At 29.9% G+C, this 13,534-nt stretch overlaps 2 protein-coding genes across 7 annotated transcripts; both read right to left on the reverse strand.

Annotated features, from left to right (window-relative positions):
- Positions 1-1,956: 1,956 nt before the first annotated feature.
- Positions 1,957-4,872, reverse strand: LOC100785842 (RNA polymerase I termination factor). 4 transcript variants are annotated; one of them, XM_006594001.4, is made up of 3 exons: positions 4,612-4,872; positions 4,184-4,223; positions 1,957-4,082 (listed from the first exon to the last, which is right to left on the reverse strand). In XM_006594001.4, the coding sequence occupies exon 3, from the start codon at positions 4,078-4,080 to the stop codon at positions 2,176-2,178; it is 1,905 nt and encodes a 634-aa protein (XP_006594064.1). In that variant the 5' UTR covers positions 4,081-4,082; positions 4,184-4,223; positions 4,612-4,872; the 3' UTR covers positions 1,957-2,175. The 4 variants fall into 4 exon arrangements, with proteins under 4 accessions (XP_006594064.1, XP_006594063.1, XP_040863998.1 ...); XM_006594000.4 differs by having other exon boundaries at positions 4,184-4,277; XM_041008064.1 differs by having other exon boundaries at positions 4,184-4,292.
- Positions 4,873-6,230: 1,358 nt separating this feature from the next.
- Positions 6,231-8,091, reverse strand: LOC100786362 (dolichol-phosphate mannose synthase subunit 2). 3 transcript variants are annotated; one of them, XM_041008069.1, is made up of 4 exons: positions 7,924-8,091; positions 6,841-6,895; positions 6,552-6,671; positions 6,231-6,460 (listed from the first exon to the last, which is right to left on the reverse strand). In XM_041008069.1, the coding sequence occupies exons 3-4, from the start codon at positions 6,639-6,641 to the stop codon at positions 6,308-6,310; spliced, it is 243 nt and encodes an 80-aa protein (XP_040864003.1). In that variant the 5' UTR covers positions 6,642-6,671; positions 6,841-6,895; positions 7,924-8,091; the 3' UTR covers positions 6,231-6,307. The 3 variants fall into 3 exon arrangements, with proteins under 3 accessions (XP_040864003.1, XP_006594066.1, XP_006594065.1); XM_006594003.4 differs by having other exon boundaries at positions 6,841-6,908; XM_006594002.4 differs by lacking the exon at positions 6,841-6,895.
- Between the last annotated feature and the right edge of the window lie 5,443 nt (positions 8,092-13,534).

Consider the following 13,534-nt stretch of genomic DNA (forward strand, 5'->3'; position numbering starts at 1 on the left):
GAATCCTGTTCTTCTCCAGTGGGATATTCAACTGAGTTGTTCAGTAGAGTTAATGATCTTTGACAGTTAAATTTTTTTGGCTTTTACATATTTGATTTTTTCAGTTGAAGTGAGGGAGGGAATGGATATTATCTGCTTTCAGTTTTTACTTTGGTTTAGGTTGTTGATTTCCTATCACGGATTACCATGAAATCAAGAGTGTTGTATTTCGGTGCTATGGGAGAAGATCAAAGTTTAAATACAAAAATAAATTTTAAAAGGCTGTTACCAGCAACTTTATTTGGTGAGTAAAAAATTTAGAAAGGTGGAAATTGAAGTCCAATCCACCTTTATACGATATGTAAATAATTATAATCAAACATATTTAACGTATGCCAAAAAGTGTGACAAAGATTAACAAATAATAATAAAAACACAAAACCTTAATATTTATAAGAATAATAAAATAATTTTTTACAAGTAAAAAGAATAAAAATAATATATAAATTAAATATTACAAATAAAGAATAATAAAATTAAAAAATCTAAAAAATAAATTATGTAAGTTTATAGCTTGGACTTAAGCCTTTTTTTATATGTAATAGAAATTAAAATCATATATATATATATATGTATGGTTAATTTCAAACGGTCAAAATGTGATTTCTCCCTCTCCAGAGGTAAGGTGAACTGAAACTATAAACACAAGGAAAGACCCTAAAAAAGTGCAGTAAGATTACTTAATCTCTCCATATATAAGAGATGAAAATACAATCACCAGTAGAGTTGCAAAGAGAAATCATAAAACTATTATGTCCCACCACTAGACAAACAGATTTAGGGATAAAGGAGTGATTTTGTAAAATTTGGGCATTCAACTTCAATACTAGTTTTAAATTTGTATTGATTGCACTTCAATAATGGTGAGTGGCATAAACAAGAGCAGTACGTATTTCTTCAATAAAGTTTCGTACTCATAATGGTGAGTGGCATAATGTTTCGTACTCAAGCTTGATCATAAGATAAGAGCACTCCAAGTCCTCACAATATTTCTTCTTACCTACACTCAGACAAACTACAAGTGGAAGCCAAAAAAATAATAATAAGAGGGAAACACCATAGTTTATGCACCTAAACCAGAACCTTAAATGCAATGCAAAAAATGCTGGAGTTCAAAACCGTTATGAAGTTTTGTACAAATACTGAATCTGCATGAGTGTATCTAGAGTAATGATAGAATGATAACAGTATTTGTACAAAACTTCATAACGGTTTTGAAGTTCATATGGATTTTTAATGTGACATAGTTTACATATCATTTATACACAATTGATGATGATTAGATAACATTCAGTAATGCCAACAAAGGTGTACAGCAGAATTATCCTATCAGATATTATGTTCAAAGAGATAGTTTCAGTTGTGAATGCTCAAAGAAGTTTATTTACATTAAAATGAGTCGTTTTACATTTGAGTTCTAATGCTGAAACGTTGCATAGCTCAGTTTTTTTTTATTATCTAAGGAATTTTGCAATTGAAGAAAAATCGTTTTACTTCCTTCAAACAAGAATTTTACAAATGAATAAAATTCACATATGAGTAACTTCAATGAGAACTTACATTGGATTTGCAGATTGTCTATTATCATGAAGTGATGCTGTTATCAACGTATCATAAGCACAATATAAAAAGTCAACCAAAAAATATCCCTTTAATAAGCAAATCATGCACGCTTGTTCAGCCAAAAATGCTGTCAAATATCTACATTCTGCACAATTAGCAAAGAACAAGCTCAACTTCTATCATGTATAAAGATAACCTACTTTCTCAAAAAAAAAATCTGAGTGGCCACCAATCGTTAGCCAACAAATATGTCCCCCAAAAGATTTTATTTCTCACCAAATAATTAGCAATAATAATAGACCAAAATACAACAAGCAGCAATAAGTAGGCATCAAACTTTCATTACACTATAACTTTAATAAAAAACCTTTTCAAATAACTTCCAACTAGGACTTAGCAGGGACAAAAGAACAGGAGTAACATTCATTATAAGAAAACACTAATATAAACTACCCTCAAACTGCAAAACAGAATCCAGTTTCTGATGTGTTGGATGATCCCACAAAAACATCATAATCATAAACAAATACATTCCGAGTTCAAAAAGTCACTCCACCCTAAAGTATAATAAGCTCAACAAATCACAGGTTTTTCATCAAAGGCCTCTCTTACTTCCAATAAGTCAGGGCAAAATCTTTTTGCAAGAATTTCAACCTGCTCAGCAAATGACTTCCCCCCATGCTCTCCAATATATTGGACCATTTGGTTCCACCGTTTTCTACATACATCACCAGGCCTATGCTCAAGCAGATTGTCCCAATCTACCTCCTCCATGCAGCAAGCATCCAAAGTAAATAAAGCATTTACCAGGCGATAGTCATCAGTATCACTCCATACACCATTGGCAACCATAGGCGACGTTAATTTATCATACCACTTTTTGCAGCAGAGCACACTGGATCTAGTGGTCAATTTGTCACCAATTGCCTCCCAACCAATATTATCTCGCAGCATACCATGTTTTGATTTTCTATAATCCTGTGAAGCTCTCACACGTAGATCCAGGTTTACTAAATCAAATAAATTTTGATACTCCTCTTGGGTCCATCGTCCTTGGTTTGTGTTGGTTAATTTTATTCTACGCCATGCATCCTTTACATGAAATCGATGTTTGCCCAATGCTTCAGCTACTGATTTCCAATCAGATCCATGTTGCTCCTTGACCTTCCGTAAAAATTCATACTCTTCAGGTGTCCACTTACGATCCTCACCCCTTTCAAACAAAATATGAGCACGAGTATACACACTAACATAAGGCCTCTGAGGTAAGGCTGCTCCAATTTCCTTCCAACAATCTCTAATTTCAGGATGAGATTTGCAATGGAGAACCATATCTAGACCTTCATCTCCCAAACCATGAGACTCTATATAATCAAAAACAGCCAACTTAATTTTCTCATCTTCCTCTGGTGTAAACCTTTTCCCACGGATTAAGCCATCACAACAAACATCCACTTGATCCGAAAAAGTTACACGTTTGGGTTTGGATGATCCACTGTGTGCAGGATTAGGAGATTCACCAGTATCTGCCTTGGCGTTCTTCTTTGTCTCCATCTTCTTGCTTTGATCATCAACTTCATTTACATCACCTTCATTGCTATTGAACTCACTATTCTCCTTATTTTTGCTTTTATCACGCAGTTTCTTCTTCTTCATCTTCTTACCTTGACCATCATCTTCTCCTTCATTGTTTTCAAACTCATTATACTCCTTATCTTTGCTTTCTTCACTCAGTTTTTTCTTCTTCCTCTTCTTACCTAGGTCATCATCTCCCCCTTCATTGCTTTCAAACTCATTATAATCCTTACTTTTGCTTTCTTCACTCAGTTTTTTCTTCTTCCTCTTCTTTTCCTCCTTCTTGTATTGATTGTCATCTTTATCTTCATTGCTTTTAAATTCATTGTAACCCTCATGTCGGTTTTCTGCATCTGATTTCTTCTGCTTCATCATCTGCTTGCTATTGAACTCACAATTCTCCTTACTTTTGCTTTTGTCACACAGTTTCTTCTTCTTCATCTTCTTACCTTTGCCATCATCTCCACCATCATTGCTTTCAAACTCATTATACTCTTTACTTTTACTTTCTTCACTCAGTTTCTTCTTCTTCTTCTTTTTCTTCTTCTTCTTCTTCTCCTCCTCCTCCTCCTTCTTGTATTGGCCATCATCTTTATCTTCATTACTTTTAAATTCATTGTGATCCACATGTTGGTTTTCTGCACTCAATTTCTTCTTCATCATCAGCTTGCCTTGGTCATCATCTTTACCTTTGTTGCTTTTTAACCTATTATCCTTCATCATTTTCTTGCTTGGTTTTGAAAAAACCAATTCTTGGATTCCATTTAATGAAGAATCATCTTTTTTTCTTTTCTTCATCTTGCTTTCTTGGTTGTCATCCAAGAACTGCACTTCTTTATCATCAGCAACATTAATATTCATTACTTCATCTTTTCTCCCCTTTTTCTTGGCTTTCTCATCCATGTCTGAGAAAAGAATGAAAACAACAGATTAATCAACTTTATTAACATTGCTTAATGTGCTACTGTTTAGATAAAAGTATAAAAGAATTGCATCAAGAACTCACATTCGGAAAGTTCTTAATTTTGGTAAAGCTTTTCATCCACCTGCATATAGAATTATTCATATGCGGTAAAGGGATTTTCACTATACCACATCCCCTGGAATTTTCAAATCTGAAATAATTTAAAATTTATTGCAAAAAGATTGGCTGAATGATGTGGCAAGGAAAATAATGCCTTTGAGAAGATTAGGTTACTTCAGATCCAACATTAACATCCCTAACGCGTTATCTTATTCATATTTTTCAGAGTATGTCACGGGCAACAATTAAAAGGAAGCAGTAAATCATAAAATAAAAAATAAATAAGAGAAGAAACAACAGAGCATGAAATAAAAGCAAAAATAAATCTGCTATGTTCTTTCGTGAAACTAAAAAAACCATGAAAGCAGAAAAGTAAGCTATGGAGTCTGAACGCATAAACAGAAACGCACCTCGAACAGACCCCGGAAACTTTGATGAAGGACGTCGAGTAAACTCCAGAACTAGAAGAGGGAACGCCGGAATCGGAAGAGGGGGTGCCAGAAGATGGAACGTGTCTCCTCGCGAGTCGCGACGGTGATGGCTGAGCAGCGATTAGGAAGGAAACTGACACAAAAGGATTTAGGGTTTCATTGTGAGGCGTGAGCAAGAGACTCGTAGAGTATAGTGACAGCTGAGAAGCCGAGCATTCGAGGGTAGGCATGGAAAATAAATATATATTTTGATCTTATGAATACGAGTATTATTTAAACTTTAAAATGATGATATAGTGATTAATTTCTTTCGATTTCAAACAAAATACATAAAATTCAAATGAGATGTGAATTTCTACTTCAAATAAAATATTAATAAAAAAACAAATTATAAAGAATATATTATTAACTCAAAATGAGTTTAAGATTTAAAAGTAAAGTAGCATTTTATTTTATATGTTACACAAAATAAATATTTACTTTTATATGAATATCAATTTTGATCTTATGAAAATGAGTATTATTCAAATTATTTAAAATATAAAAATTGACAAATTAAAATGATGATAAAACGGTGGGATTAATTTCTTTCAATTTCAAATAAAACACTTAAAATCTAAATGAGATATGCATTTCTACTTCAAATAAAATATTAGTAAAAATATATGTTAAAAAAATTATAAAGAATATATTATTAACTCAAAATGAGTTTAATATTTAAAAGTAAAGTAGTATTTTTTTATTTTGTACGTTGCACAAAATAAATATTTACTTTTATATAACTAAAATGTATAATAAATAAATAATTTTAAATAAATTATATTATAATAAAAATTTACAATAAATAAATATATTTGAATATAAAAATTATATTTTAAAATTAAGATTACCAATTTGTGATGCAAAGTTATTTTTAACTATTTATATTTTATTTTAAAAAAAATAATGAAATTCTAAAATGAAAATAAAATATTATAATTCACTCTTTAATCGTTTTCTTCTCGCCCACAATTCATATATATTACTTTTAATCTTTCATTTTGTTATTTAATCATTCAATCACTAAGATTTTCGTCCATATAAGTAGATGATGTTTTTCTCTTTTTCTACTATGATTCCAACGTTTTTGTTCTTCATCTCTTTGTTCTTATATAGCACTTTTTTTTTCTTTTGGTAGGATTTTAGTTTTGTAATAGTATTATTATATAGAATATTTTGTTATGTAGATTGTGATTCTAGGTTTATTCTTTTGGATCAAATTTCTTCCGGTGATTTAATAATTGCTAAGTCATACAAATTTGTTGGGCTAGTTCTAGGCTTTTTCAATTTTTTCTTCATAATGGTCGTGTCTACTTGGTCAGTATTATTAGTTTTACTTTCAATTCATTCTTCAAATGTTCAATCCTCCGGTCTGTTTTCTAATGAAAAAAATTATATGAAACATTTTGACATTATCCAAGCTTTTAAAATGACATTTTTTCAGTTACCATTTTATAAAACCAATGTAACAAAATTTGGTACCATGCTTCACTTATCTCATCCATGTAGTTCCACGCATAGACAAAAAAAAAAGGTGATTACTAATAATTGGAATGAAATGATCGAAAATGCATTCAATAAATTCACTATTTCAAAAATTAGAACAAATTGTGCAACAAATGGACAGTGTTAGCCGTTAGGCCTTCTTCTTTTTGGATTTGAGCATCACGAATCCAATAAATATGCACAAGAGGCAAAGAAGTGCCACACCAGCTGAAACTGGTATCATAATGGCATACTCTTGGGGTAAGAAGTACTTGTGCGCAAAGTGATCATCATCCACAAATGGCTGAAACACCACAAGATCAATAATAAAATGCAATTAGCAAGTTAACACTGGAAAACCACATTTCATTTAAAATACTGGGAAAGATACTGACCAGGATGATAACCCAGAAAGTATAATAGGTAAATATTGATAAGCTGATAAAGGATAACAGAAATCCAACAGCTCTGTCTGCTAATTCCATTTTGATGCTTAATGCTTATGTTCTCACTTCCTGTTGACAATGAAAGACACAAATGATTGCTCCCATTCACAATATTAGATAGTATAAACAAACATCAACACTAATCCGCAAACTCAATAGTAACCATCAACAACATAATGTTAATGTTCTGCACAAATATATGCTTCAATCTCTACAACAAGTTAGAAGGAATTCAAACCTTATAATTGAATTCTGTGGTGTTCTTCACTGTTTTACACACCAAATCGAGAAGCCTGTGGGTACAAGCTAAGTTTGAAAAGGAATAGAATTTCAGATTCACCAAATTTGATATAACATGCTAGTCAAGAGTCAAGACCTTACAATTAAATTGGATTTTATCTCACGAGTTGTTTGGATGGAAAAAAAAATGTAAAAGTGATGTTTTGGAGCAAAAAACCACTGAAGACTTCTGACAGCAAATGCTTGGATTAAAAAAAATAAAATTTTATCCATGATGAAAATTTAAAAAATAATTTGCAATCACAAGAGCCATGTTATGTATATCTGCATCACAAGGTTCTCACATATCTGCATCAGAACCAAATAGATTATGCAAACAGTTTGTGCTAACTCTCAATGTGAATCCAGCAAGGTCATGTCTTGCATGCTCAGTGAACCAACAGAGTCCCAACCATACCTTCCTTTTAGGCATTTTCATATCAACAAACACCCAATAAATAAAACAGCAGCTAGGAGCTTCTATTTATCCAACCTTTCCAACCACCAAATTACCCTCTTTCCTAGCTGTTTGTTGATGGGAAAACAAGCCTACAACTATTGCATGGTAGACAAAAATAGCCTTGTTATTTGTCAGGCTATAAAAAATTATTGCGTTTGATTCTCTCTTTGTCAAATAGAGCAAGTAAAAGAAAGAGGGGTGAACATGCTTCAATATTGTACAAGATAATGAAGATATAGAGACCCTTGTTTAATTGGAAGCAGAATCACCCACTATAGCCTGAGAATATCTTGGTTCCTTGTAATACTGTTTCTCAGCCTAACATTTTGGTACTCACGCTAAAGCTAGCCAATACAAGTAATATTAGTGACAACTACCCATTCAAAATCTGGCAATCTCACAGAAGCTAACTGATCCTATATAAAATCTAGCAATCAGATTTCATTCCTAGAACATAAGGTCAATTAAAATGCAATCAAGTGTAAACATGAATTAATTAACAAATTAAAATTTAACCCTGGAATCAGATCTTCAAAAAAAGAAAAACCCTAGAATCAGATAGTATATGTGATCCAATCTCACCTCTTCTGACCCTGCCTGCCCAACTCTGCAAACACCAAGATCCTTGAGGCCCAAATTTAGGGTTGCTGAACACTGGAGGTTCTCAAATTCACATCACAACCACCAAACACTGGACGCGGATCCTCTACTGCAGCCGCGCCTCCAGCCCTCTCCAACCAGTTTATTTTGGGCCCTTGGATCTTCATATACGGATAGGATTAGAGGTTTTCTTTTTGGAAGCAGGATTAGAGGTTATTATAAAATTAATTATATTAAAAGCCAACGTTACTTAAATGGCTAGACTAGTCTCGTTTCACTGTGGTTTGGAATTAATATTATATTCATGGGAATGTACACACTCTTTTTAGTATGAATGCCTAATATCATAAATATTTCGATAAAAAATCAATTATTTTTTTGTGTTAATAAGTTTAATATAAGGTTATAATAATAATTTGTGATTAATATATTTTTTTCATCTCTTTTAACATTAATTTTTCAGATATTATTTTTTTTCTTTCTTGTAAACATTAAATTATTAAACCTTTTTTCTCTCATAAACATTAAATTAGAATATATATTTATTTTAAAAAATATTAAGTGTGTCTGATTCAGATTAATTAAAAAATAATAATAATAGTTGTTATCTTTAAATGAATTTGAAAATAACTAACTATTTTCCAATAGTAAATTACATTGTTTCTATGTTTTTTTCAACCAAATTGTTGCTCTCTTTGAGCCACATAACATGGAATTCTTGTCAATGGGAATATTCAAATACTATTATTTTAGAACAAGACATATGTGTAAGCACCTTGTTGCAGGAAGCAAAGCTTGAGCCCTGAGATCAAAGTAGTTTGGCCCATTTGATTTGGAGTCAGGTAAGGTGACGGGCGGAGGAAATTGCTTCCTGCACCTACAAAATTGCTTTATGTACCTTTTTAATCTTTTGGAAATTCTAATCTAGAATGTAATTTTACACTATGGGCTAGTCTTTCCAGAATTCAGAATATAAATGTTTACATTCTAAAATGAATAATCTAGAATATAAATTACATTCCATATTAGGGTGCAAGAAGCAATTGTAGCGACCCAAAATTCCACTTATTATGCATGAAAAAAGATAAAACAATAATTTTGTAAGGCAATAGTTACTAATACTCTCCCTTTTGTATGATTTTTTAATCAAAATATCTTGTGTTCCAGAAACTAATACACTCCCCTTACCAAATGGTAATTATGTAAACAGGGGTTGGCTTGGGCGAAGGGAATTCTGGAAATCATCATGCCTTCAAACCTTCATAGACAAAGCATGGAAACATGTATAGACGAAGTGTGATTTGGTTTTGCATAATTCTAGTTTTTTGTCTCGGGATGGTAATAGAGGAGTCTTGTGAATAATTCGTATTGACATGGTTCATATGATTAAAGTACGTGGTTTGGGTGATTTGATGATAGGGTCTCGTATTATGATGTGTGGGATGTGGCTTGTTATATATATATGTTGGTGGATTCTAAAAAGGATGATTTATGTTAGATTTTTGTGGCAGTAGATTCGAGTTGCTGAATTTGTAATTGCATGGCTCTTATTGTTGTGATCAATGATTATGTTTTATTACTGATAGGAGGTATTATATGTTCCTATGTAGTGGTTATATGTTTGTGTATAACGAGAAAAAGGAAAAGAATCCAAAATAGGATTTTTTTTTTTTTTTGTCTTGTTCTAATAAATCAAGATTTTGTATTCCCCTACTCCAATTTGGTTGTCTAGTGGTAATGTGATATACAAAATATAGGTTCAAATTGGGGTAAGATGTGAAAAATGACAAAGTCTGCAGTATTTGTTTGTTGCGGGCACGTCAATGTCCCTTAAGAATTGAAAAATGAAAGTTTATTTTTATCATCAAGTAGAACTCCAATGACCTATATAGTCTTAAAGACTGAGTCCAATGTGTCTAATTAATTATTATCTATCGGTTTGGAAACTTTTTCATCTTTTGTATTTTCCTACACACTTGGAAACCAATTCGTTTTTGTTGATTTGCTCTATTCAGTATTTCACATTTGGATTTTGTCGTGCAGCCTTTGTTCACGTGGGTAGATCATGTCAAATGAGTTGTGCTTCATATATTCGTTAGGTGTTAAAAAAAATAAAAGCAATTATATGTGTAGTTGAATAGTATTTATTTCAAGTTCACACACTTATACATGTAACATTATATATGAACTAGTAGCACATAATTTGCATTTGTATGTAATATTTAACAAAATCATTAGTCTTACAGCATGTATTTTATTTTGTTTTATAATACAACATGTATTCTTTTCCCCACCCTATTAACGCGCGCTTCATAGTTCATAGTTTCTTCCATTGCCATAACTTATAAGTGCAAACTTTGTTTTTATACGCACGATCTATGTGGAATGCTACATCCAAATTGAACACAATCTGAATCAAGCATGCAGATAAAGATTAAATCACATCAAAATTGAACACAAACTTTGTTAGTTCGTTTATATAGTTTAAAGACTAAATTACACCTTTCATTTCTTATAAAGTCTCAGTCTGCTGTCCAACAAAAAATCTCAGTTTACGTAGGCTTTAATTTTTTCCTCAATTTTGTTCTCAACGTATCTTTGAGTTTTACGTTTATCCTTTCTGTTAATATATATTATTAAGAAAAAATATGTTTTTGGTTTTTGTATTTCTAAATTGATAAATTTAGTCTTTCTACTTTGTAAAATTTTTTGTAAATTTAGTTCATCTTGTAACTTTGTGATGGTCAAAAGTTGTCACTAAATATTAAGTTTAAATATTAAGAGGAATTAAATTCACATATTTTTAAAAGTTGAAGAACTAAAATAATCAATTTTAAAATATAAGAACCAAAATCAAATTTAACTAAAAATATAAGATTGAAAACACAATTTTTCTATATATTATTAAGACCGTATGAAAATAGTTTTTTAAAGCTTACTCTTTAACCCTTTTTTTTCATTTTTTTTATATTTCTCTTTACTCATTGAGTAAAAAAAATATTTGAATTCTTCCTTAACACAATCCATTTGATAATTGATTAATTCAAGCTTTGCTTCCTTGTTTAGATACATGCTAGATTTACTTTAGGTTAGAGAGGATGATGAGCATGTTGGTCGAGTAAGGAGATAAAGTGAGAGTATTTATAAAGACATAACTTTAACATCTAGTTCAATATGCAAATTAACAAAGTGATAATTGTATAGGGAAGAGAAAATTTTACTTGTTGATAGTAACAACCTTTTAGTTATAACACTAGATATGGATGAGTGACAACCATGTCAATGCAATCGTGTGATGATAATCTAAATAAAGAATGAACTCCTTCAATTGTTGAATTCAAATATTCTAAACTCCTTATTTGGAGGGTGTAAGCAAATAATAGAGATTTTATACTTCCAGGTGTAAGAAGCTCCATGTGTTATAGAGTTTAAGTCACATGTTGAGCTTCAAATTATGCCCTAAACTCTACAAGTAAAAATGTCAAAATAGGGTCAGACTATAAGCTTACTTAATTCCAGGATTTATCAAGTTATAGATATAGTGATTTACTATTTTTATAAGTTGTCTAAGGCTAACTTAATTCGCTTAAGCATACCAACTTATGTTGAGTTAGGTCCAAGTTTTTTTTATATATATAATCATTCAGTTTTTTTTTATTTGTGAATACAAATTAGTTTATTGTTGATTTTTTTTTTTGTATTTAAGCCTTTTTCTATTTTGTGTATTTTTTATTTTTTAAAATTGGGTAAGTTAGTTCGTAAATTAACTCACTCACTTAACCCACCAAACTAGAATTTTTATTTGTGAATACAAATTAGTTTATTGTTTATTTTTTATTTTTATATGTATTTGAAAAAAAGGCAATCTTTGTCCCTTTTTTTTCAAATATGTAATTTAGATCTTCCTATTTTTTAATCGAGACATTTTATTTTTCACTTTTAAAATTTTTTGATTTTAGTCCCTTAATTTTTAATTAAGATACTTTGTCTTATACCTTTAAAAAATTTATAATTTTAACCCGGTGGTCAATTTCAAACTTAATTGTATAGTTTTTTAATAAATTAAGTTTGTTAATAATTTAATATTTTTTTTAAAAGTTGTCATGTGCATAATAAACATATGCATGTTAGTCAATGTTAATGAAGTAGATAAATTAATGTATGGAATTGGTCATAGGGACAAATCTAGGAGTGTATGAAGGGGGTGAATTTTTTTTCATAATTTATTTAAATATTTAAGTTCTAATAAATAGTTATTTAATAAATAATAAGTTTAAATAATATTTACTATTAATTTTATGGATAAAATTATAAATATGAGTTATTACTAAAAAAAGTTTTAAGCAAATAACAACTCAAAAATATATTTTTTATTAATACTTTTATTTTAATTTTAGTTTTCTCATATACACAAAGAGTGTTAAGAGAGAGATGGAGAGAGGAACAAGATCCAAGTTTATCATCAAAATGATTAAAATGATAGATTTCTTTTAAAGTAATGAATAAAATATCAATTATAAGTTAAGAAACTAAAATTATGAAGTTTTTAATCGTAAGAGATAAATGTCTTAATTAAAAAAATAAAAGGACTAAAATCACATTTAAAAAATAAAGGAACAAAAAATTAAATTTTAGCCTATATATGTTAATCCACTGAAAAAAAATTAAACCAAACTAAACCAATTTAAATAAATCATCGGTTACAGTAACTTACTTTAGCACGTCTAATTAAGAACATATGCAGTAAAGACTAGATGTTACTCCTATATTATTGACCTATTTCGAAATAAACCTCCCACAAAAATAGTTTTGTGAACATACCTACATCTTAGCCCATTAATTGCAGAACTCGGAACTTTTGTCTTTTAAAAACATCCATGGGTTGTTGACTGCATTCAATATACTTTTATAAACATTCATTATGAAAAATACTGGAGTATTACTAGTTGACAACTAATTTTGGATAAGTATTCTCATAAGTGTATAGTCCTAAGAAAATTCTAAGCATCTTAAAAGTAACGAATTTAATTATCTCTTTGCTGTAAAGAAGAAAACGAAATTATCTTTTTCATATACCATTATATGCAACATTACTTAAATGACATAGATTATTCTTGAAATATTGATCCATTGATTTTAATTTTTCAAAAATAATTTCATTACATTTAATTCTTAAGATTTTCAAAATTCTTCAAATATAGTTTTAGTCCTCTAAAATATTAATCCATATTGGTTTTAATTTTTTAAAAATAATTTCATTGCATTTAATTCTTGAAATTTTCAAGATTCTTCTTTTAGGTTCTTTATGTAACTCGGCTATTTATTTTAATTAAATATAAGTCAATTTCATTATTATTTTGATTCTCAAGATTAGGTTTCACCAACAACAAATATAATACATGAGTTTAATTGTATGTACTTGTTTCTGTAAAAAAAATTGTATGTACTTGTTTGAAAATAATAGTTATAATTTTTTTTAATTTTGCAGAACACACCGAATGTTTGAATGTTAATGCTGGAATTGAAAATATTAATGTTAGAACAGATACTGTGTAACTCATAATGAAAAAATAACCTGCAGCTCAGTTGTGAC

Source organism: Glycine max, chromosome 13, assembly GCF_000004515.6.
Source record: "Glycine max cultivar Williams 82 chromosome 13, Glycine_max_v4.0, whole genome shotgun sequence".
Lineage (NCBI taxonomy): Eukaryota > Viridiplantae > Streptophyta > Magnoliopsida > Fabales > Fabaceae > Glycine > Glycine max.